This window comes from Macrobrachium rosenbergii, chromosome 1 (assembly GCF_040412425.1).
Source record: "Macrobrachium rosenbergii isolate ZJJX-2024 chromosome 1, ASM4041242v1, whole genome shotgun sequence".
In the NCBI taxonomy this organism is placed as follows: domain Eukaryota; kingdom Metazoa; phylum Arthropoda; class Malacostraca; order Decapoda; family Palaemonidae; genus Macrobrachium; species Macrobrachium rosenbergii.
Window position 1 is genome coordinate 60,155,188 of NC_089741.1, and position 26,271 is coordinate 60,181,458.

At 41.3% G+C, this 26,271-nt stretch overlaps 2 protein-coding genes across 3 annotated transcripts in view; one reads left to right on the forward strand and one right to left on the reverse strand.

Moving 5' to 3' along the window:
• The window catches only part of LOC136838912 (ammonium transporter Rh type C-like), a 176,248-nt gene extending 168,922 nt beyond the window's left edge, over nt 1-7,326 (forward strand). The window contains exon 12 of the mRNA XM_067104613.1: nt 6,475-7,326. The gene's annotated coding sequence lies outside the window, so the exon portion shown is untranslated. The remainder of the gene's footprint in view (nt 1-6,474) is intronic.
• Nucleotides 1-26,271, reverse strand: part of LOC136838960 (isoaspartyl peptidase/L-asparaginase) — a 191,354-nt gene that overhangs the window by 17,133 nt on the left and 147,950 nt on the right. For both annotated transcript variants that reach the window (XM_067104660.1, XM_067104655.1), the window contains exons 7-8: nt 19,527-19,686; nt 9,720-9,804 (exon numbers count right to left, since the gene is read on the reverse strand). In XM_067104660.1, coding sequence (XP_066960761.1) covers nt 9,720-9,804; nt 19,527-19,686 — 245 coding nt within the window. The remainder of the gene's footprint in view (nt 1-9,719; nt 9,805-19,526; nt 19,687-26,271) is intronic.

Sequence of the window (26,271 nt, forward strand, 5' to 3'; positions counted from 1 at the left end):
AGGTAGTGGAGAGAGATTTCAGTTGCAATAAATCAACCTCTGTGTCATTTTGCATGTTCCCATGACTGCCTGAGTGATACTGGTACTCATTCTATCCACTTGAGAGGTAAACAACTAAACATTCAAAAATGGTAACTGTAGCTTTGTGGACATGCCATATGTGCCAGGACTAGTGTTCTTACATTCTGACTGTAATGTAACCTCAAGAATAAGCTTGAAATCCTGAAAAAGGGTGGTGCCATATCCGTATGGAAATGATCTGCCAAAGACAATGCAACTAGTAACTAGAGGGACAAGTTGAGGGCCTACACCCTGGTAATTAGAGGGACAAGCTGAGAGCCTACACCCAGGATGACCAGGAAGAGTAGCAAGAAGGTGAAGCAGAAAATAATGTCTCAGCCCAGTTTGGGAAGCTTTATTAGGACATTCATTTTGTGCTATCAACAACATTCAGCAGGTTTTTTTCTTTAGCCTCTTCAGAACTTCTGACCTTCAGAAGCTCTTGACCTTCACAACCTAGAAGTGACTGTGTCCAAAGATTTCAGATAACTCACAGCTGGTCATCAAATGAGGCAGGTTAAAGAGTCTGAAATAGGAACAAAGCTGCCTTTCCAAAGACAATTTAAGTAGCCTCTCTTCCAAATTTAAGGTTGGTCCATTCAATGCAATTTTCTAGTAACTATAAACCTCTTCAGCTTTCTGACCTTCGAAGCTCTTGGTGTATGTACAGTAATTACTATATGTACCCTTGTAATGAGCAATCTTACGTACCATGCGACCCCCAAATTTTCACCATAAAAAATTATTTTATCATGTATCTTGTGTATCATGAGTGTTCTTTTTGTGAGAGACAAAATTACAAAAGACTTATCTCTTTTCCTCCATCTCTTTATCCCATCTAGTTAAAAGTCAAAAAAGTAAAAGAGAATGATAAAAGTATCGTTAGTAACATTATACTCGTATATAAATGTATACAGCCATAAACAACCAAATGAGAAACCGCCGTTTTGCTATGAACAACCGAATCGGATAACAAAAGCTATTTTGCTTGCATTTCTAACATCATACGATGTAAACAATTACCATAGTTATGTTATAAATGACTTTAAGTAGAAGAGGACTGATATAATTTTACATTATACCCTCATTCGCTATGGAATTTAAGCTGCAAGTTGTAGCTGAAGCTGAGAAAACAAACAATGTTCAAGCTGCTAATGACTATAAATTATCGTGCACTGGCTACATGGATGAAACTCCCCTAAACTGTGATATGCCATCAAACTTGACCATAAATAACATTGCAGAGAAAAGTATTTTAATCAAAACTATCGGGCATGAAAGAACACATTTTACTGTTGTTTTAACGTGTATGGCAGATGGGACGAAAATTTCCCCCATGGTTATCTTTAAGTAGAAACTGAATTTATGACTAAACAAAAATTCCCAAATGGTATCATTGTACACATTCACGAAAACCAAACAATGCATAATGGCACATGATCACTATGTTTGTATTTTATAATACAAAATTAATATGAGAATACATACAATATTACTGGATACAGTGCAGTAAAGCACAACTTTTTCAAATATCCATGGAAAATATGCATGTTTGTTATGGTTGTATTTTATAATACGATATTAATATGCAAATATTACATATGCTAATTTTATATCTCGTGTATGATGAGACCCCCTTAAAATTAGCTTCAAAATTAAGTCTTCAAAAGTCATATGATATGCGAGCATATACAGTGTATAATTAGATGCCACAACTTGGAAGTGAATGGTAATTCACTATGTCCAAGAATTTCATAACAGCTGCCCAACTGATGCAAGTTCACAAAGTGGAGAGGATATGCTTATTGTAAGAGGCTGAGTTTCTGTTTCAGACTTTTAAAGTAGCCATTCTTCCAGTCAAGTAAAACAATCCATTCAATACATTTTTCCAGTCACCGCAAACTTACTTGCCTGCAACAATAGCTCTTGATGTATGAAAGTCTGTTAGCTGAACTTCAAAGTGACAGCATCCAGCATTGCAGATGATTCTCAGTTGCTTTACCATCCTAACTCTCAAAGCAGAGGCTCTTTAAATGAGACTGGTTAAAGTCTGAAACAGAAACACACTTGCTTTTCCAAGGTGACTTCAAGTAAACACTCCAAATTTAAGGTCAGTCCACACAATGAACTTTGATGACTGCTGTTCTTACAAATGAATGGACTACAGATAAAAGATGATGGCGATTTTTATTTTACAAGTGTTACCCAGCTGCGCATGCGCGAATTTCTTTCTTCTCGCACTACAAAGCATCAGCAACGCATCTCAAAAATTCTTTCATCACTTTGTCGTAATTTTTGCACCGTTTTATATTAGCCATTACATAAAATTTTATATATGAAAATGTGTGCAATTTCATGTAGAATACAACAAAAAACAACCCATGGTTGTAGCTTTTATAAGTTTTGAAATATTTTCATGTAAATCACGATAAGTGCCAAAATTTCAACCTTCGGTCAACTTTGATTCGACCGAAATGGTCGAAAAACGCAATTGTAAGCTAAAACTCTTACATTCTAGTAATATTCAATCATTTACCTTCATTTTGCAACAAATTGGAAGTCTCTAGCACAATATTTTGATTTATGGTGAATTTTTGAAAAAAAATTGTTCCTTACGTCCCCGCTCAGTAATTCAGCCGAAAATCTCAGAAATTCTTTCGTCACTTTGTCGTAATGTTTGCACCGTTTTATATTAGCCGTTACATAAAGTTTTATATATGAAAATGTGTGCAATTTCATGTAAAATACAACAAAAAACAACCCATGGTTGTGGCTTTTATCAGTTTTGAAATATTTTCATATAAATCACGATGTGCCAAAATTTCAACCTTCGGTCAACTTTGACTCGACCAAAATGGTCGAAAAACGCAATTGTAAACTAAAACTCTTACATTCTAATAACATTCAATCATTTACCTTCAATTTGCAACAAACAGGAAGTCTCTAGCACAATATTTCGATTTATGGTGAATTTTTGAAAAAATCTTTTTGCTTACGACCGTGCACGGTAACTCGGCTGAAAATCTCAGAATTTCTTTAGTCACCTTGTTGTAATTTTTGCAATGTTTTCCATTAGACATTACATAAAGTGTTATACATGAAAATGTGCACAATTTCATGTAGAATACAACAAAAAATAACTCATGGTTGTAGCTTTTATCAGTTTTGAAATATTTTCATATAAATCATGATAGAAAAAATTCGACCTTGGGTCAACTTTACTTGACGAAATGGTCAAGAAAACTGCAATTAATAGCTAAAACACTTACATTCTAGTAATATTCAATCAATTACCTTCATTTTGCAACAAACGGGATGTCTCTAGCACAATATTTCAATTTATGATGAATTTTTGAAAAATACTTTTTTTACGTCCGCGTTACGAATTCATGCATCATTTTGTGATAATATTTTCTCTGTGTTGCTTTGATCGTTTTACAATTTGTTATATACCAAAATCATTGCAATTTAGTGTATAATACAACGAAAAAAAAAAAACTCATAAGCTTTAACCGTTTTGCTCACAGCGCGATTTGTATACAATTATATATGACATTTTTTTTTGCGCTGTCATATATTTCAATATTTATATATGATAATGATATTTTTTTCATTTCTGATGGTTGCATACTAAACTTCAGGCAATGACAAAAAAAGGAGCCAAAAATGAACTGTTAATCTTAAAAACTAAGCATGCTGTGATTTTTTGAAAAAAACTTTTTTCCACTTCGGCGGTAACTCCCGAACACCGCCGGCATACGGCAGACACTTTTGCAAATAGAGGCTCGGCATTTAAGGGTTAATAGTTAATATACGGGGCAACTGGTAGCTTAAAAGAAGGGATGCTGCCCTCTCAAAGTTCTCAAGATTTGTCAATACGGATTCGGTCTTATCCTTGGGGAATGGAGATATTTTAAGTTTGTCTCTCTTTCCCAGGGACCAACTAGCAGAGTGGATAATAATGACCGACTGGTACGTCTAGCTGTCTCAAAGTCATCTGGCCCTTCTCATGCTGGTACTTCTAAACCCAGACCTCAAACATCTGCTTTCATTTCCCCTACGAAGTCTCAAGTCACGACAGGACCACACAGATTTCGTCAACCCTCTCCATCCCCATCCAAGAAAGCTCCTCAGCAATGCCCCTTTCAGCCCGTTCTTCCAGACCTGGGAGAGGAGACAGAGGCAAGGCTAGGGGTGGTAAGACAATAGAGAGGGTGCCCCTCCCCACTTGCTGCCATCGGTGGAGGGTGGCTGGCGAGCCATTGGGCAACTTGGCAGCAGTTCAGGCAGAAAACTGGGTAGTAGATGTTCTACGAGTGGGATATCTACTCCCCTTCAAGTTTCCTCCCCCACTCTACAAGTGTTCACTCACCAAATGACTTACTCTCAAGGTTTGCCGAAGCATCTAGCTCTCCTAGAGGAAGTAAGGAAAATGATGGAAAAAGGAGCAGGGGAGATCATGAAGGACCCATCTCCAGGACTCTACAGCCATGTCTTTCTGGTTCCCCATCATGCATCAGGCAATTGGAGACTGGTAATAGACCTGTTGACTCTCAACCTCTTCATCAGGAAGACTTGGTTCAAAATGGAAACATCTCGAACAGTTCTTCAAGCCACCAGGGAGAACGACTTCATGCTCACAATTTATCTCAAGAATACTTATTTCTAGATTCCAATCCATCAATTTCTCGATAGCTTCTTTGCTTCAGTCTGGGAGAGATAGTTTACTAATTCAAGGTTCTTTGCTTCAGCCTTTCAACGGCTCCACAAGTCTTCATCAGTGTTCACTAGTTTCAACATGGGCTCAATCTCAGGGAATACGAATCTTAAGATATCTTGATGACAGGGACCATCTTCTCCAATTTTGTCATGGCTTAGGCATAGTGATAAATTTCGAAAAATCAAACCTCACACCCAGTCAAAGAATTATTTACCTGGGCATGCTAACAGACACGACAGCAGCAAAGGTATTCCCATAGAACCAACGCCTAGAAAAGTTCATGAACTTTGCTCAGTCCTTCCTGTCTAAACAGAAGCAACCTGCTCATCAGTGGCAGGTAATTCTAGGTTTCCTGTCATCCTTGGAGAAATCAGTTCCTCACAGTCAACTTCACATTCAGTCTCTCCAATGGAGACTAAAAGAGTTTTGGTCCCCATCAAGGGATTCTCCCATGTTCCAAGTTCCTCTCTCAGTAGAAGCGAGGAAGGACTTAGCTTGGTGGCTGGATGACAGGAACCTGACCATAGGAGTGCCCTTTCATTCCCCCCCTCCAGGGATTCTTCTGTTCTCCGATGCCTCTTACAAGGGTTGGGGAGCACACTTGGAAGATCTCCTGACATCAGGGGTGTGGGATCACCAAGACAAACAACTTCATGTCAACACCCTGGAGATGAAAGCAGCCTTCCTCGAACTTCTTGAATTTCAAGAAAGGGTATCAGGGCAAATTGTCGTTCTAATGTCTGACAACATAACAGTGAAAGCTTATGTCAATAAACAGGGGAGCTAGTTTCTCGTCATCTTCACGACTTGATAGTACAACTGCACCAGTGGGCGGTCTCTCATTCAGTGGATCTCTCAGCCAGATACATCCCAAGCAAGAGCAACGTGGTGGTAGAGAAGCTCAGTCGTCGAGGTCAGTCGTTTCAGACCCCTGGGCCATGGCAGAAGATGCCCTTCAACATCCTTGGGACAATCTGGATGTCTCCGCATTTCCCCTTTTGCCTAATTTGCCAAGTCATCAACAGGGTGATGATTTCTCTGAACCTCAGGATGACCCTTGTAGCTACCTTGTGGCCGCACACAGAGTGGTACCCAGATCTACTAACTTTGCTGTCTGAAGCACCAAGAGAGATTTCCCCTTGGCACTGTAGTGCCTGGGTGTATTGCAGGCTAGACTGAATGAAAGCCTTACATGATTCTCGATTACGTACCCAAAATTCGCCGAGTTTTGCTCCCACAATTACCTTAAAACATGGCACCAGACTTGAAGTGATGTTTCAGGACTTAAAGTAAATTTTGTATATAGTACTGTGAGAAAAATCATACCTTTGCCAGAAAATGAGAAGCAAGACTCTCGTCTTAATCTGAGAGATAGCAAGTCAAACGAGGAAGAACGATGCCAAGCGAGAATGAAGCGTCCTTTTTCGTTCATCCCAGCCTCAAGGACTCTGGCTACCTGGACTTCTTATAATATTTCATAAATAATGCCGTAATATACAGTAAGAAAATGAGAGTTTGTTTAAGTTAGCTTAAAAGATGAGTTTAAAAGGGAAGCTGTCATAACAGCAATTTTATGAATTTAATTTCATTTGCATTTCTTGATGTTGCCAAAAGCAGGCCCTGTTGTAGGCCCCATGTACTGACCAAGTTGAATTCATAAATAGGAACATTGAAAGTTTTATTTTTCTTCTCAGGCAACAACTTAGGAGTGGAGCGCGAGTCCCAAGGGTGATGTTCCCTCTCAAGGCCAAGGGTGAAGTAGTAAGAGTCCAGTCCCATGTGTGTGAGAAGTGCAGGATTCCTATTGGCCTAGCGTATTTGGGGGAGAACCACACCACATGCAGCCGGACTGCCAACAAATGAAAGCATCGCACAGAGTATATTATGCCTATCTTCTTGTAAAAGAGTCCCAAAGTAAGAAAATATTGCTTGAGGTAAAGGTGGAGTACGTATTGAGATGTTTTATTAGGTTGTCTGAAATGTAGGCTAAGGTAAGCCAAGCCTTTTGTCTGGGGAAATTAGGTTAAGTTGTCTGGTGGTAGCCTAACTTTGGAGAAAACTTTGTGCCTTTTGTACTGCCTCAAGAGTCTTTTATATTTTTTTCTGAGTGATGATGTAGGCTAACTATGTAATGTACTTTCTTGTGTCTGGGACCATTTTAAATTTAGGCTGATGTTGAATTCAGTAGGTGGTACCATGCTCGGTGTTAGGTGTACTTCCTTTACTAAGTGAATGCCATTTTTTTATATATATATATATCACTGATGTTAATAAATGTGGTATTAGTGTTATAAGTCTGTTTCATTTGTTACCCACAAGCAGTATCTGGTGGTAAAAGACTGAACCTACGTGGCAAATCCTTACCCACACACCTCCTTAGAATCCGCTACTGTGAATTCAGTGCACTTTGTATATATTTTAAATCATTTTTTTTGTTTGCTTTTGGTGTGTTATAAACACCTAAGCTGGTGGCAGCCTACCCCAAAGTGTGTTCTGACAACACGTAAGTGCGACAAACTACCTTGCCTTACAGCACAACCTTCTATGCCAGCCGCACGTCGAGAGGTTTCTCCAGTCGGTAGGGTCCCATCTCTTCACAGTTGGAGTCTATCCAGTATCTCCTGTGAGCGAGATGCCTTTCTTGTAGAGCAGCGTCAGAAATGTCAAGTTATCTCAGGTCTTCTACAGCCATGTTCCAGGGAAAATGGGCCACCTACTGTGATTAATGTTGTCAACGGGGTTTCTCTACAGTTGAAACTACTCTTCAACGAGTAGTAGACTTCCTCATTTTTCTCCAAAGGAAGAAACTCCTTTTGGTGTCAGCCATAAAGGGATATAGGGCTGCTCTAGGTTTAGTGTTATTTTTGAAAGATGTAAACCTATCGTCTTCGTGAGAAATCTCTATGCTTACCAGGAGTTTTGAGCAGTCTCTGTTCCCCGAGAGATCTTAGACCTCCTAACTGGGACCTAACAGTGGTGCTTAGCAGTCTCACACATAGTCCATACAAATCCTAATGGGCTTCATCAGATAAGAATTTAACCCTCAAGATGGTTTTCCTTATAGCCTTGACCTCTTCAGTGAGAGTCAGTGAGCTTCAGGACTTTCTTTTAACATTAAACACACGAGGGGTTGGGGGCCCATAGCCTTCGAATCCGTCCCGGAATTTGTAGCTAAAAGTTTGAAAGTGAGAGTGAATGAGATGACTGGCCTTCTTCCTTTCTCCTTCTTCTTCTCCTCTACCAGCGGGCAGTGGAGAGAATTATTCCATCGTGCACTGGAACTGGTCAGATACAGGTGAGAGAGCCCCATTCCATTGGTATTTTTATTGTTCTTACACAATACGAACTATATATGGAAGCAAGTCTCTTCCTCCCTCTTGCATGGGGAGAGAGGAAATGACAGCAAACAAGGTTGTTGGCTAATGTGAAGTTTTGCTGTCTCTGACAATTACAGGTTCTATATTTTCCTACAATGTAACAGGAGCTCACATTGTCTCTTAACCCAGATGTCTGACTGCTCAGTAACCAGAGAGATATGATTCCTTCCTATGTCCTACTTTGGCCAGGAAATAAGCCCAGGTGCGCTGAACCTACAATCGGTTCTGAAGCTTTCTCCATCCTCCCTCCAAAAGTAAGTCTTCCTTACGTTACAACCAAAGGTTTGTTCTGCATATGAACAAATGACAAATTTTAAATCAATTTGTATTTTTCATAACTAACATACCTGTGGTCTTAATGTATATGACCCACCTCAAGCCACCCATCATTTATTACCTGGGCTAGAGGAAACTGATGCAATGTAGCTGAGATGGGTTAAGGCAGGTCGGCAGTACCTTCCTCCTCTCTGCCATCTTGGCTAGCTCCCATTGCCACCAAAATCCTTGTGCCCTTTTTTTTTAATTGGACTCTCAGTAGGCACTAGAGAATTTTCCCTTATGCTAAGACCACAGGTTTGTTAGTTATAAAAAATACAAACTGTCATTTTATAACAAAAGCTAATTTTATTTTCATACAAACCCATCAAAGTTGGTCTATAATGGGTTTACATGGGACAAAATTTGTATAAAACCTTTTTAATGTGAATGATGCCTAAATATGCTTACCACAAACCAAATATTCACATTATTTCATAACTCAAAATGACCTACGAGTAATTTTACATTTGCTCTGAAGTGATATAATCTTCCTGAATTGATGGTAAGCCAAGTTGGTTATCACTGACCCTAGATGCCCAGTAATCGTTAACTGCATTGCTTGTGATGACAGCAACAGCTTTAACCCTTTGAAATGACAGTACTCCAGCACTGATGAGGTTCTGCTGCCTAGGATACCTCGTTGCACTTCTTTCACAGCAAAGAAGGTTCTTTACTCCCATGCTATATTGTACTAGTCCAAGTGCATTTATACACTTTATCTACTCTTGGACCTTCATAAAGGGACTCATAAAGGGACTCATAAAGGGAAGTCTTCTTCCTCTCCCACACTTAGATTGCCATCCACCTTGCACAGGGACATTAACAGCTCTCTATCGGTGATTTGTTTTGATGCTGGGGTTACTAGATCTTGTCCTGTAGTCAGTGCAAAGAAATAGTTTCCAAGTGATGAAATCCACTAAGTTGAGGTCTGTTAATCTGAGGTGCCACTGTAATGCAAGAATTGCAAGTCTGTGGTTGCAACATATAAAACCTAACACAACTGTTATGCATCTTCAGCAACTGTTATACATCTTCAGCAACAGTAATAACTCAATTATATCTTGTTTGTAATTACATTAAGGCATTTGTAAAACATCCACATCTTACCAATTTCCATTTTGTAAGGGGCTCCTCAGAATATAACTAGAAGTTTAACCATGTATGCATGGACCTCCCTTCAGATATCATGGGAATTTATTAACTATCTCTTGTAGAGCCAAGACAAAAATGCATTACTCACTGACCTGCAGACATATTTGCTGCAATGTGTCGAGCTAGACATGATCTAATAATTGCTTCACCATGGCCAGTAGTGGACACAGCTCCAACCTGAAAATGCAAGCAAGACTAATTTCAACAGTATACTGTACTAAAATCTGTAGAGTAACACAAAGGTTTGTACATACCATAAACAGATACATCTGTCTATAAAAGAACACTCATTTAACACCTTCCCTTATTCTCCCAAGCACAATTGTCAACAACAACCAAGCTCTATTTTATAATGACAAGAATACTTGATCATTACCCTAAAATATCTCTACTCAGTAAATATCCTGATTTTACTAATTTGCTGCTGCATTACTGTATTGTTTCCTGTCCCTCCTCTCCCATTAGTGAGCATTTAGTGTGCATTTTCTTTAATGGATCAAAGTCTTGTTTTGGTTATTTTTATGACAAAATCTTCAGCTTTTAAATGCCTCAAGCACCCGCTGAAATGCATTCTTACTTTTGCCATCTCATTATTTTCCACAATCAAATTGGATGATGAAGAAACTAGTAGCAATAATTATGATGACCTAATGAATTCAGATGAAAATAACAGCAATTATTCATCTTCATTTTCTGAGGAAAGTTTACAAGCTACAACAATAAAGTGGTAAGACAAAAAAGTATCACTATTGTCTACCACTAAAATGCAGAAATGGTGGAAATTGACAAATGAGGAAATACCCTCAGACAGGCACAGTTGTTATGGACTTGAACACAATGGATAGCATTCTTTAAATTTTTGTCAGAATAAGAAATGCTGTAAATTTAGAGTATTGCTTCAACAATAAAATCAAATCTCCCTCCTTGCCATTAAACTTTGTAATGTTACATAAATAAGATGATAATGCTGTATCTTTATGTACTGCTATATTAGAAAAAAAGATTTACTAATTTTTTTTATTAATCTAATAAAAATGACTCCAAAGTTAACTCAGAAAAACAAAAATGTCCTATTTCAAAGTCTAATAGCTTCCTCTTCCAAAGTAATAATTTTTCAATAAAAACTATGCACTGCATATTATCTTGAAAATCTAAATAGAATATGGTAAATAAAAATCCTGCATTTTTTTACACATTGCTAAAAAAAAGTAAAAGGGAGGGAGTTAATTAAGGTTGACGTCAACTCTAGGCTAGGCAGAGAAACTTTTGGAATGACATTTTTATAATAAAATAAAGTTTTATATATACTTATAAAGTAATTATATAGCTATTAGTTTCATTTATTTGCAGTAGATTAGATTCGAATTTCGCGGTAGTGACACCCATGTTCTGTGTAGGTGACTAGTCTCGCCCCCTAACAAGAGAGCTAGGAGTAACTTAGCTGATAAGTCTCAGCCTGTTTATGCTTATGTCCATCAGAGGGGAGGAAGGAGGACTCCAATCATGTAATTACTTGGTAAGTATATATAAAACTTTATTATAAAATGTCATTTTTATACAGTAAACCCTCTGTATTCGTGGTCTCACGATTTGTGGACTCACCAATTCGCGGATTTCCCTATGGAACATATATACACATTACTGTATTTGCTGAAAATCTGCCAATTTACGGTATTTTTCACTGAGAAATATTCACTGATTACTATATTTTCATCTCACTTTTTGTGATAAAACAATTAAAATACTCAGGCAGTGCTCTAATTACAATAGTTCACCTTGCAATAATTCAATTTTGCAATGGGGTAAGCAATTAATACCGATACGACAATATTTAGAAAATATCTTAAAATTTCCCACGGGTGCATGCAGCAGCGTACAATCAGGCAGTGACAGAGACCAAATTACAATAGACCAGCTTCTTTTCCTCCAACTCTTTATCCCATCTTCTAGTTAAAAAAGTAACAGAGAATGATAATAGTATTGTTAGTAACGTTACTCTTGTGTAAATACGTACAGTCATAAACAACCAACCGAGAAACTATTGTTTTGTTTATCACCGAATCGAATAGTAACAACAGCTGTTTTGCTTGCATTTCAACCATCGTACGATAATACAAAATTACTGTAGGTTATAGTTCAAATGATGTTAAGTAGAATAGGACTGATATATTTTTACATTATACCCGTATTTGGTATGGATAAAATATTGGCAATGAAATATACTGCTAAATGTAAGCGGCAAGTTGTAGCTGAAGCTGAGAAAACTACGTTCAAGCTGCTAATGACCATAAATTACCATGCATCGGCAACATGGATGAAACTCAACCATGATTAAAATTCGAGAGAAAGTATTTTGGTCAAAACTACTGGGCATGAAAGAACACATCACAGTAAACCCCGTCAAAGTGTTCTCCGCGATTCAGGGGCTCATGCGTCAGCGGATTTCTCTGAACGATCACCATTATTCACAGAAAATTTGCCTTATCGTGGTATTTTCACTGAGAAATATTGCTAAATTACTGTATTTTCATATTTTCATGACTAAATGCACTTTGTGATAAACTATTAAAATACTCTGGTAAAACATTTTTAGAGGTAGGTTTTTTGTGTTTAAACTTCTCAAAAATAGAGGCGGTTCAAGTGTTTTTAGAGGAGTTTTACAATCACTGATTTAGCTATTCATCGAAGTGCGTGCGCATCCCCATTCTGAAGGGTTTACCACTGCTGTTGCCTAGTGAGATAAACAATAAATATGTAAAGTAAAGCTTGCACTACGATGAAATCAAGTGAAAATGGCGAAAGGAATCTTGATTTTTTTACACAAAACAAACGGCCCCAAACCGCCAACGCCTTTCTATTAATCTAAAAAAATAGCTAAATAAATTTCACAATCGACCTATTTGTTATATTTGACATGAAAACACTTCATACAGTATAACGGAAAATAACCTTGCCCCATATAAATAAAGTATCTAGAGATTTATTTATGCTAACTAGAAGCAAGAAAAGCTCTCTGAACTGAGTCACATGTGGCAAAATAGACATCGCGTAAACAATTTGAAAACCAAAACATTGATCGCTATGACTGCAATTTATAATACAAAAGCAATATAAGAATATATACAATATTATTGCATACACTGAATTAAGGGATAACATTTTAAAAGAGCCATTGAAAAGATGCATATTCGTTATGTTGATGTTTGTATAATACGATCTGTGAATATAGATTACAGTATACAGTAATATAGGCTATGCTACCGTATATGTATAGGATATACCATAGTGTAGCCCAAGCTAATTCTTGTTTGTTATTCAATATCTCTTTGTATTGAATTATCATAAGTCACTCTGCATGAACCTCCAGAATTAGCTGATATTAATAATTACTATACCGTGTATGTATAGAGTATACTTTATAGTGTAGGCTACGCTACCATATATGGTACTGAATACCCTAGTGTAGGCTAGGCTATATTCGAGATACGTTTTTTCCAACAAACAATGGGTTTTTTCTTAACCTAACCCCATCATGAGTAGGATAATACCTGTATAAGCATTTTTAGTTTTCTTTGTGTGTGTTTGAACTATCAAAATACTGTAGGCAGTTCCAAATATTTTTAGAAGGGTTCTATGAATTCAAAGGTTCTAGCTATTCGCGTGGGGGTGTGGTATGCATCCCCTGCGAATACAGGAGGTTTACTGTATAAGTAACTTACCAACTAATTACATAGCTGAATCCCACATTGATGGAAGGTGCAATACATGGACATATTCCACTCTAAAACATTACGTCATGTAATGAATTAGAAATAGAAAAGTTGCTAGCACTGAAAACAATGCTTGTCGTTCCTTGTTAGTTAAGAAAGCCTGCAGTATAAACTGTTTCTGGTTGGTGCTCAACTTGACCTGTAGTAGTGCGGCCCAGTAAAGCTGAGAGGTGGTCGCCTCTGCTAAAAGAGGAGCTTTGTAGCAGAGGAGCACTCGATCACTTTCTGAAACATCAGTGGAAGTTATACTTGGTCAGGAATTATCTGATGGCTAGCAAAACTTTAAAGGTGCCCTTGCCCTGGGTGCAGTACCATAAATCAAAACAACCAGATTATGTTGTCACCTACACTGAAGTGAAACCACAACCCATCCACTAAGAGTGCCGGGTGCTACAGGTACATTGTACACCCCCCATGGCTCCCCAAAATTCGACACTTCACTACAATGTGAAGAGGCTGTAGGAGAAAATCCTATGCTTCCTTCCATGATACCATGCCAGCAACTAAAAATTGCAAGGTACTGCCAAAATTTAAACACTTTTTAAACTCCCTCAAAATCATGGGAAATGAAGAACGATTATACTACCAGTATGCTGATTGTTGAACGGACGTAAGGGATATATAGTGTTGGAAAGCAGATGAGGTACAGTAGAGGCTGTTCTGACATCTTAGCTTTCACTAGAAGGAGGAAAATGCTTCTCCTAAATCTGGGCGTGTCTCAGAAGATAAAGCCCATTAGGACAGAGGGCAAGATGTTCTGATCAGAGAACGAGACGAGCTCTTGCCCAAACTTCCTGGGTTATGGATGGCCTGGGACTTCCGGCTTTATAGGTAACACCATACCATCCAGCAGGGCAGAGCGCTCCCTATTCCCCCTCAGAGCCAGTGCACACTTCTGGCTCTCAGAGAATGAGCTGGCGCCAGGTTGCAGTTGCCACCAGGAGTTCTAATCAGAGGAAGAAAGTAGTTCTTGCCGTTACACCATAGGTTCTGGATGGCCTTCGAACCTGAACATTCAAACTGGATCGACAACTTCTGTCTTCCTCAGAGTTAGTGTGTGCTACTGGGCGCTCACAGCAAAAGCTGACACCACAACCAAAGCTGGTGCCAGGCTATTGTTGGTGCCGGGAGAGCAGGGCGCCAGACGAGCTATGAGCTTGGGTGTTGTCTGGCACTCCTGGAAGACATGGATGTCTGCAAGAAAATGGATCCAGGTATTGGATGGGTCCCTGTCCTTGACTAAAATCCAAGGAGAAACGAGCAAACCACATCCCCTTCCTTGCTTGGGCGTTTCAGGAACTTCAAAGGAAATTAAGATGGGGATGCCAACAAACTAGGTCTCCATGCTTACATGAGCTATGCATAGTTTGATACCCCGTAACGGGATAACTGCAAAAGGGACACAAACATCTCGCAGAGGAGATGTAGGGCCTGAGATACCAGCTTCAGAAAGTCGATCCCCAGGTCTGGAAGACAACGAGAGAAGATTGACTTCCACGTCTTGCAATGGTCTCTGCAGTACGTCTAAAAAAGATCTTCAATTGACAATCCTCCAGACAGTCTGGAGTCTGTCAATTAAAGATCTGACTACCTTGGTAGATCTCTTGAAGTGAGGTTGTCCGAGAAGACACAGTGGGGGAGGATCCTGTAGAGCCCGCCCACAACCGAGCAGGTTCAGGGACCATGATGCGAGCCAGAATAGGGCTAAGCGGACAACGTAACTTGGAGTTAGCCTGAAGATTGTGTCGCTCCTCCTTGACCATGATGAAGGGCGTGAAGAGAGGTGGTCTGATGGCTCTGTCTATAGCATGGGGTCTGTTGCACATGCTACAGGGATGGTATGGATCGCAAGAGGAGGAAAACGAAGATTACTTGAAGGGGCAAACAGGTCCAAGACAGGTCTGTCCCATAGATTCCAGAGAACCCAGAAGCCAGGGGGATCAACGGTCCCCTTCTGATGTCTCAGTACGTTTGATAAGACTTTAGTTCTATGAACCGATCAAGTGACTAAAAGACCTGATTGTCCACAGAAACAGGGGTCTTCCTATAGAGGTGGGGAGATGTGGATAGAGCCTTCCTTACATAAAATATTAGAACTGTGGTTTAGTCTAGGAGCGCACTAAGGTTAAAAAGCATTGAAGTTATGTGAAGAGACTTCCAGCCCTATGAAAAGGAAGTGAAGTATCCGTCTTTCCAGGGACCAGGGCCCGGAAAAATCCCCCGGTTCCTTAAGAAGATTCCCCAACCCATGACTGTAGTGTTGAAGAGAAATCCAGGACTAGGTTCAGGATGAAGGAACATCCTTTCCAAAAGATTTTTAAGTTTGGACAACTATAAGTATTTAAATACAAGAGGAACAAGGACTCCAGAGAAAACTTGTGTTGTCAGGAGGCCGACATCCGACAAGGACAAGTAAGGTTGCTTCCTGCATCTCTAAAATCCATTCAATATCCATGAAGATTGAAGGAAGAGGCTGAGTGGTTCATCCCCTATCTCCTGTGGGCATACAGACCCGCAACAAAAACAGCAAACTAGTAGAAGGACATGCAGAACTGCAGACAACCATGCGAGCTAGCTGCCAACTCTGTGGACTTTATGACAGCCAAGTGAAACCAAAGTCTGTGCGGATTCGACAAAAACTGAACTTGATAACACTTAGCATGGACTCAATGATACATGATACCCTCATACAGAACAAAGACATGCAAAACTGTACACAGAGAAGAATTCTGAAAAGTTATAACAGCTTAAAAAATTCCATAACTGTAAGAACCTGGGCCCCGTCAGCTTAAGCCAGGTGTACGGAGGTGGCCACCGAGTACTAGAGATATAATGACGAGTGCTCTAGTGTGAAGGTGCCGGGCGCTCGGATGAATGCGCCAGGCACTAGGAAGTGGCACCAAGAGCTCGGGAAAGGGTCCAGGTAAACGGGAATTGGCGCCTTACAGGAAAGGTCGTAAAAAGAACGAAACTGCAAGAAGATTGTGAAAAGAAGGTAGCCTTTACCATTGACAGGAAGCAGAGAACAGCAACTGTCAACATGTAAATCTTCAGCAGGGTGCAGAGCCAAGAAGCTTATGGCGTTCATTCTTCACCTGAAACTTTGGAACTGAAGGAAAATTGGAGGACACATTGTAAAAGTCCTATTAGGTCTGTCCAATCTGGCCAAGGTCTCGTGGGTGCCAGAGCTAGAGTAGGCTCACTATGTCCCGGGCACAAAGGGGGGAAAGACAGCAAAACTCTTGGGTCGTCTAAAAGCGGAGATTTTTGGCAGAGAGAAAAACTTGAAAATCCAAGAGATGTGACTGAAAGTCGACAGGAGGACTCTGGCCAGTGCTCCTGATGTCAGTCCACAAAATTAGGACTTTCAACAATCTTGACAAGAAAGTCTAGATCTGACGAGGCACTAGAGTGAGGGAAGACAAAAGACACTTGTCTTGCTCCTTTTAAATGATAGCCAATTTTCCAACCTTGACAGATGCTTGGATGACTAGGAAATATCCCAAAAGAGGGAGCTTCCTTCAGCAACTCAACAACTCTGACCCAGAAGTCTTGTCCTGAGGTAGACTTGGTCCCTGTTCAATGGGAACTGGCGCACAAGATAGGACAACAGCATGTTCTTAAAATTCAGGCACCAAACCAAAGAGGAACTGGCACCGGACACAGCAGATTGGTGCTTGGATCAGTTGGATCCCATGACACGCTTGGATCCATCGGATCCCACTGTTCACTGGGATCCCTCAGATCCCACTGGGAGCTCGGATCCATCGGATCCCACCAGACACTTGGATCCATCAGATCCCACTGGACACTTGGATCCATCAGATCCCATTGGGTGCTCGGATCCGCTGGGCACTTGGGCCCACTGGGCACTCGGATCCCACTGATCGCTCAGATCTCACTGGGCGTTTGGATCCCTCAGATCCCACCGGACACTTGTATCCATCAGGTCCCACTGGACACTTGGATCCATCAGATCCCACTGGACACTTGGATCCATCAGATCCCACTGGATACTGTGATCCCACTGGGCACTTTGATCCCACGGGATGATCTGCTCCCTTTAGATGTCTGGGATCCACTTGGCATTTAGAGGCCAATGGGCACTTGGGAGCCACCAGGAGCTCAGTATCCACTGGGAGCTCTGTGTCATCCCAAAAACTACAAGAGGGCTCCTGGTCCCTATGGCACTCATGAAGGATCGAGGGAGCCTATCCTCCATCACGAGCCTTTTCATTGGCCTGGAAGAATCCTGCAAACACCAGCTGCACCCTTTAGACTTGTTAGAGTCTGAGCCACTGAAAGATAAGGTGTGAGGGTCCATTTGTACACCTTTCTAGTGGTTAGCCACTGATACCTGGGAAATAGCGACAGGTTCAGCTGAGGGAGCAACTACCCATGGGCAAAAACCCCTTCGGACTCCCATGGACCGACATATGCCTCCTCCCAGGTTTAGGGGAGTCTGACAGGGACAGGGTTTAGATCTGATAGGGCTGGATAGCCACATCCTTCACTGCACATCCCATAAAACACCTTCCAGTGGCTGTCTGTCGATACCTGGGACCGGCAACAGGCTTGAGTGAGGGGAGGGGGGGGGGATTACCCGTGTATAACCTCCTGACCTCCTTTGGACTTCCAGTATGCCTCCTCCCAGGTTTAGGGGAATTTGACAGGGACTTTCTGTCTAGGAGCATCAGGGGACGACTAGACACCTCCTCTACTGCACAACACTTCACTATTACAAGGTTAACTTCTGTTAACCCAGACACAAGGCTGGCAATGGCATGGAAAGGAAGTGAGGGAGCCTGGCACAGGAGCAAGAAGAAAAAAATTAGATGGCTAGTAACAGGAGAGAAAAAATTGGATGCGGGGAGAGTAGGCACCAGACGATCAGGAGCTGCTGCCAGGCGCTGGATGCACCCAGGTGTAGATGGCACCAGGCAACTGGGTGTCAAGCAAGCTAGTATAGCTCGCAACCTAAGAAACTGGGAGCTGGTGAGCGCTCCTGGACGTGTGGAACCGATCCTCAGCTGTCAAGAATGTCAATTCTCCCAAAAGCCCAGCGCAACCAAATTAAGCACTACGTTCTGCCCTTACACTTTTTCATATCTTTGTAAAGGAAGGTGTAATGACATGTTTAATTAATTCTTTGAAGTACACAGAGTACCATCATACAGACAAATCTCAACTCCTAGCAAACATTATTTGAGACTTGCAGAAATATAGTATATCATTACCGAAAATATCAGTCCTGTAGCTAACGCAATGTTTACATTTTATTACGCTACTCGATGAAGATGGTAGCAAATGCAAACTTTACTTTATCACGTTACTTGGCAACACTTTACATTATTACATTACTCGTCGTAAAGGTGAGTTACGCCAAACATGGTAAATTGGTAAATTCACTACTGTAACGGTATTTATTATCGAAAAAATCAATTCAGTGGCGAATGTAAATATCAGTTCGACAACGAACCAATGTTTACTTTATAGTATGCCACTCAGCTGTAAAAGCGAACAATTGATATTCTAGACTCCATTTCGTAACAACAAAACAAGGAAAAACATCCTAAAAGCTTTTGGCTGAAGCTACTCGACTTTCGGCTTGAACACTGAAGTCCCATTAATTAATCAGAAAAAAAAAAGAAAAGCTGCGGCCAACACCTGATGTCAACACCAGATGTTGCAGAAACAGACTGAGGATTATCTGCTAAGTCGTTCCTAACTCTTTCATTAGGGGGAGAGACTAGTCACCTACACAGAACATCGGTGTCGCTACCGCGAAATTTGAATTTAAGCTACTGCGATTAAATGAAACCAATACCTATGTAATTACTTGGTAAGTTACTTATATACAAACTACAATTACTATGTAAGCAACTTCCTTTTAGAACAATCTATATAAGAAGAACTCCTTATAAAATAAAAATCACTGATATTTTCTATGTGCTCCACTGTATATTGCTTAGCAAATACAAAACCCAACAATGCTCCTTAGACGTTTCACTTTCCTTCTTTTCTACAATGCCACAGGCAAAACCTCTTGTGTTTACTTTCAATATGAGTATTCGTATCACAAATATCACCTTTATCTTGTGTGCACATACACAATCTCAGCAAACTTACTATGTCATCTGCATATCCACCAGCTCCAACAATAGGGCTATCTCCTACACGTCCTGGCATCTTGGCTGTAATACCCCCTGTTGATGTGGCACAAGCTGTTCGACCAGAACCATCAACCACTGCACAACCTACTGTATCATGGCCATCACCTTCCACTGGGCTGAAATTTCCAAATTCATCAATAGCAGATTGCATTTTAATGGTCATATTTATCAAGAACCTTCATCTCCACTGCTAGGGAGCAGTTGCTTGGGGCATCTTCCTCAACTATTCCAGTTAAAAGCATTTTCCTCCACTAAACCCTTCTTCTCCAAATCCTTCTTTACTTAATTGCTCCATCTAATCCTCTGCCTCCCTCTTGATCCACACCATCTCAAACTTTGCCTCAGTAATCTTTACCACCCCACCACTTCTAATTTCTTCAGTTTCTAGCCCTCTCTGGCAGTGAGACATCCAAAGTTCAACCTAGCATCCTCCTTTCTGTTTGCTCCAGCTTCCGTCCCTCTTTCCTTTACTAATGCCTATGATTCTGAACCATACATCATCACTAACTAGTCTTACTATATTAACTATGAATCATACTGCTTAAAGGCAGTATGATTCATGGACTAAATTTCTTTACTAAAACTGAATCTTTAATATCTAAAAGTTTCAAAAACCTAACACACTTTTAATTAGCCTGTGATATCAAGAAAACCCTCTGGTAATGAAAACTAATGAAAAGCATGTCTTTAATAACAGTTGTGTAAAAAGGTGAACAATGAAGAAATTAACTACTGACCAATTTATTTAAAGAGAATTAACAAAATTTTAACAATTCTTTCTCCTAATTTTGCAACACTCCACTTTGGAGGAATTTTTATGTTTTCATATCTATGACTGTTGAATGTTTTCACAATTATTTACCACCTACAGTTTACAGTGGACCCCAGCCTGTTCGCCGTTCCGGACTCACGGATTTCTCTGTGGAACATATATACAGTACACATTATTCGCAGAAAATTCGTCTATTTGCGATATTTTTCATGGTGAAATATTCACAAATTACTGTATTTTCATACCATTTTCATGACTAAATGCAATTTTTGTGATAAAACTATTAAATATTCACGTATATGCATTTTTGGAGGGTTTTTTGGTATTTTGAACTGTCAAAATAGCAGTTATAAGCATTTTTAGAGGGGTTTTAAGTATTTGTGGATTTGAGCTATTCACGGGGGGTAGTGGTGCACTAATACCGGGGGTTAACTGTATTCACTAATTTCAAAAAACGGTATTACTGTTGTATTAACAATTTCAAGAAAAATTGTTCAATTGAAAAATCTAATACTGTACATTTACCACTTCACCCTTTGCACTTTATCCCACACCTACCTACATAACATGATCCAATTTACATCTATACAGTTTTGCACTTGTGAATTACATTTACTTGGGATAAAATAGAAACAAAGAAATGCCTGGCTGAGCCAAATGGCAAGGTAGCTTAATGGCTTACCATTATTTATGAGCTATTCCTTAATTCTATGCATTAATATTCTCCTTAACTAAAATTTCAAGCTGCCATAATTTATTTACAGTACTGTCCGCTAAAATGCAAAGCTCCGCTTACAGTACTGTACCCTTAAATGCAAAGCTCTCATTTTGTTTCTTAAAACTTTACACACTTACACAAGGGCACAAAGTCACTTAGTGCATTCACTTCCCAATAAAGAAAAAGGCTTACCTGTATCATGGTATCAAAATAAAAGGTTGTTATCTTCTCCGTGTTCTCATATACAGTATTAAATCATAGGGCTACCTCATACAGGTCACACTGAATTTCCTTAAATAAAGGTCATCCATATTGTAAGCTTTCAGTTTATCCAAATACCTTATAAGCTGTATATTTATTCAAAATATAACCTGATAGTGCTATCACTTTTAAGGTGTATTACTTCTAGTTACACAGGAAAAAATTATGACAAGTGCAAATAAACCTTTTCCATGTAAAAATGCTTTTAACATTTATTCAACAACAAAGAGTCACCTCAATAAGATCAGCATTTATAGAACACCACAAAAGTCAGCTCCCTAGGACTCATGTAGAACACTCCAGCTAAAAAAGGGATTTTGACAAAGGAAAAATCTATTTCTGAGGGAGGCCCCGTGTCACCCGGTGAAATTCCATTCTTACACGAATTTCTAGGTATAAATATTACTAAATATACCAGAGAAAAAGCTTTCAGGAATGCTGAGCCTACCCCCCAGATCGAGCATCTTCAATGAAGACGTCGGTATAACCAAGAGGTGAGTGAAGGAATCACAACCACAGAGCCACACTCAATAGACATCCCCATGTCAAGATCCCGGGAAGAGCGAGGGCCGTACCAGCGCCCACGCTCACCAGACCCACTGCGCGACTCCAAGCGCCATCTGAGCCTCATTCCAGACTAGCACCACACCCAGGCTTGGCATGAGCCAGTAGGGGAGCTAACCTGCACCTCAAAATACTCTGAGGGTCACCAGGTGACCACGGGCCTCCTCAGAAATAGATTTTTCCTTTGTCAAAATCCTTTCTGAGCTCAGCCCGTGTCACCTGGTGAAATAGTGTCAGAGAATCATGCCAAGACTGCAAAGCTACAACAGTATATAAAAGGTAATCGGAAAGAAACATGCTATGGAAAAATAGATTTAATTAAAATATCTCAACAATGAAAATTGGGCTTAATTATAGGTAAGTACTGGTGGAATACATACCCCGTAAAAAGATACAAATGAAATTGTAAACTTAACCTAGGAACAAGGTAGAATAATCAACATACAGTACAATTAGGGGAAATAAAGGAGGCCCCCTACAACAATAGAATAACCAGTAATTATAAACTTAAACCTAAGAGCAATGAGATATAATGAAAGACAAAAATTGGAGGTACATGAAGCAAAATAAAAACCGCTCAGTACCTCTGACTAATCTAAATCACAACATATCAAATCCAAATCACAAGACAAACAATAATCAGGGTAATACTAGTATCGATTATGAGGAGCAAGGCAGTGAGGCATGATTGATCCAGAAAGGCAGGCAGTGAAATAAATGAGGCAGGCGGGCGGGGGAAAGGAAAAGGACAAGGATAATTAAGGTGGGAGATGACACTCCCACACCCACTGTAAAAATTTCAGGGCTTGAGTAATTTTAAATAGTGGCGTTTAAACACTAGAGGGATTTCCATCCTGTATACTTGGTAAGTTCGGTAAAATCCATATTATAAAATAATTAGTGAGGTAGCTGCTGCTCGGATATCATGAACCTTTGGGACTGAATCAAGGTTAGCTTGTTTAATAAAATAGAATTTGTTGTCGATAGCATTCAAAGAGAGAGTACCACCTTTCTCCCTGATAAAAAGAGGACCCGACTTAAACTGTGGAGTTCTTTGTAGGTAAGACTTTAGAGTATATACTAGACATAATGACTGGTCCTGAGGAAGAGGCACCACCTGTCCTAAAGAGGTCTTCATTCTTTGCTAGGCGTATGATCAGGGGAAAGGAGGACTTCTCCGGACGGAAGGAAATCAACATGATCATCACCTCTAGTGAGGCCGATAGCTCTGAAATTCTGGCACCTGAAGCCAAGCTAATCAGAAACAAGGTTTTCCCTTAACAGATCCAGATATGAGCATAGAGAGTTATCAATGTCAGTGGCTAATTTCAAAACATCGTTGAGGAACCAGGTAACGGAATGAGGGCGAGTTACTGGTCTCAAACGGGCACATGCTCTAGGGATGGAGGAGAGTATGAATCTGTAAGGTCGATATTAAAACCGTACAAAATACCTTCTTTAAGGCTGATTTAGCTGGTAATAGTGGCCGGGCAAGGCCTTTTTCAAACAATGACCTAAAGAAAGTAATGCTAGGTTGGTTGTCATAGTTTGAGCTCAGATGCCTTTAAAAGGACCCAATTTTTTGACTGCCGAAATCATACTGTCTGAGTAGAATCTCTCTGTCTGATTCCAAAACAGTGTTGACGGGTCAATGTTTGCTCCCTTCTTTGCAGCAAACTTTATAAAGTCCATAAACCAGGGCATTCTGAATTCTTAAGGAAGCTGACACAGTCTTTGTTTTGTACTACTTGGGTCAGTCTGGGTTTGGGTATCTGATGACAATTTAACTTGAGTTCCTGTAGCAGAGGAACCAGTTGCTCTTCGGCCAATAAAGAGCCACCAGAGCTAATTGGCCGTTGAATGACCTGAGTTTGTGCAGAACTTTTAACAACATGTTTATTGGAGGAAACAGATAGATCCTCTCACAACAATTCCAATCTATGGACATCAGCATCGTGGCGAAAGCCTGGGGTCAGGTTGGGAGCCACGTAACAGGAAGCTTGTGATTGCTCTCCGTGGCGAACAGATCCACCTGGAGGCCCGGAACCTGGCGGCGAATCCAACTGAAGGAGTCCCCGCCCAGAGACCACTCCGTCTCCAACGGAGAACCTGGGACAGGAGTCCGCCACCACGTTCCGCACCCCGCTAGGTGGGTGGCTGACAGATGCCAGCCGTGCTTGTTCGCCAAAGGAGAAGATAGCTACCGTCACCTGGTTCCGACCTGATTTGGAGCCGCCCCTGTTGATGCAATGAACCACCACGGTGCTGTCCAGCACAAGCCTGATGAATCTGGCGGGCGGGCCGAGTTTCTGAGCGTTAGAAACACTGCCAGCTTCCAAGGTGTTTATATGAAACTGTTGGAACATTGTGGCACCACGTTCCTTGAACTATTTGTTTTGGTGAGTACCCTCCCAACCGCTTAATGAAGCGTCCGTGTGGATTACTAACGCGGAGGGGAAATTGGAGTGGAACCGACTTGACAGACCACTGGCTGTGGACCACGACCGGAGCCCTTGTCTTCCAAGATTCGCGGGATTGAAGAGACCCTGTCTCTGAGCCTGACATTACCTCGTCTCCGCCACACTCTGTTTATATCTTTTAGTTTCTCTTTCAAGAGCAGGTCCGTCACTGAGGCGAACTGAAGGGGCTGAGAATTCTCTCTTGAGACCGTGCGCGGGATGCTGCTTTTGTCCTTCAAAATTTCCTGGAAGTGGTGGCAATCTCCTTCCCGTTTTTGGATGAAGCGGGAGAGGGATAGCCTGTCTTTACGAGTCAGGTCCCATTGGAACCTAGCCACTGGAACCGGGATTCCGGAGTCAGGCGGGACTTCTCCTTGTTCAACTGAAAGCCTAACAACTCCGGGAACTTGATCACTATGGTCGTAGCCTTCCGGCACTCCTGAATTATCGGAGCCCAGATTATCCAATCGTCCGGGTAAGCCGCCAGGAGATTCCCCGGACCGTGGTTGCTGAACGACTGTTTCCATTAGTTTCATTAAAATTCTGGGGGCTACATTGAGTCCGGAGGCATGAATCTGAAGGGTAGGCTTGTTTCAGTTTGAAACCCAGGAAGGAGAGAAGTTCCGCGCAACCGGGGCGTGATAGTAGCGTCTGAAAGATCGATAGAGGCAGTACGACTCCACGCAGAAGTAGAGTCCGTACCTGAGCTACCGTAAGCATGCGAAACTTGTCGCATCTTATGTAGCGATTTAGATGATAGATCTAAATCACTCTTTGTTGGCCGAATCTTTCTTTGGAACAGTGAACAACCTGCCTTGAAATTTGAGGTGCCTTACTTTCTTTATTGCTCTCTTGTTGAGAAGCTCCGTCCACAAAATCCTGTAGGGTTTTGGAGGAGGGTTGGTAAAACCTGGTCAAAGGAGGGGGATCACTTGATCAGCTCCAACCCAGACCTTTGGACACAATGCTGTGTGCCCAGGGGCTGAAGGTCCACTGGTCTTGAACCAGTAGAGGCGACCACCTACCTGACTGGTCTCAGTGGGAGGAAGAGGGTTTGCTTCCTCTCACGGCCCTACAATTTTCCCGAGAGGTGATCCAGCTCTACCTCTGTATGGGGCGCGACCTCTGCCTCCCCTTGCGCTTCTGTAAAGGTGTGAAAGACACCACGGCCCTCATAGGTGGAATGCGCCGGGAGGAGACGTGCGATGGTGCAGCAAGGGGTTGGGCTGGTTGAACCAGCACGTGTTGGTGGTTGAGCCTTGGAGGTGGAGGGTTGGCCCACCGCCGAGACTGGGACAGCCTGAACCACTGTCTGGGATGAGGTCTCCTTCGTCTCCTGAAGCGTTTCCCGACTTACCTGGGAACTGCCAGGCTTAGGAGTTTTCGCTGAAGGCGGAAATACCCCACCCTAGTGCGTGTAGGCTTTGATTAGCCCTAGTAGCCTCGCTCAGGACCTTTGAGACTTCGTCCTCTGGGAAGAGATTAATCCCCCAGATGGAACTCTTCATGAGCTTTATTAGGCTCATGACGGATGGTGGCATCCGCGAAAATGAATTTCTGCGGCACTCCAACTTTGCCACCATGAAGTCATACAGGTCTGACTGAAAACCTGCTAACAGGGATTTAGCCAGAACCTGGAAGAGCTGTTCGTCTGCACAGGGACGGCGGCACCGCCTCTGACAACTGGGAATTCAAAGACCGGCTCAGTCTTGTCTTGCCTCGAACTCCGCCTTCAGGAGAGCTTCTGGAAGTTTGGGCTGCTCACTGAATGGTGCGAGGATGCAGAAGGCATCTAATTTACCCACCGTAAAGGTGGATGGGCATCCTCAGAACTCCTCACCTCCCGGGAATACCAGGGATGGGAGTCCGTCTCCTGAGCTGAGCTGACAGGGTTTGCCTTCAAGCAGGCCTGGGCCATCGCCAAAGC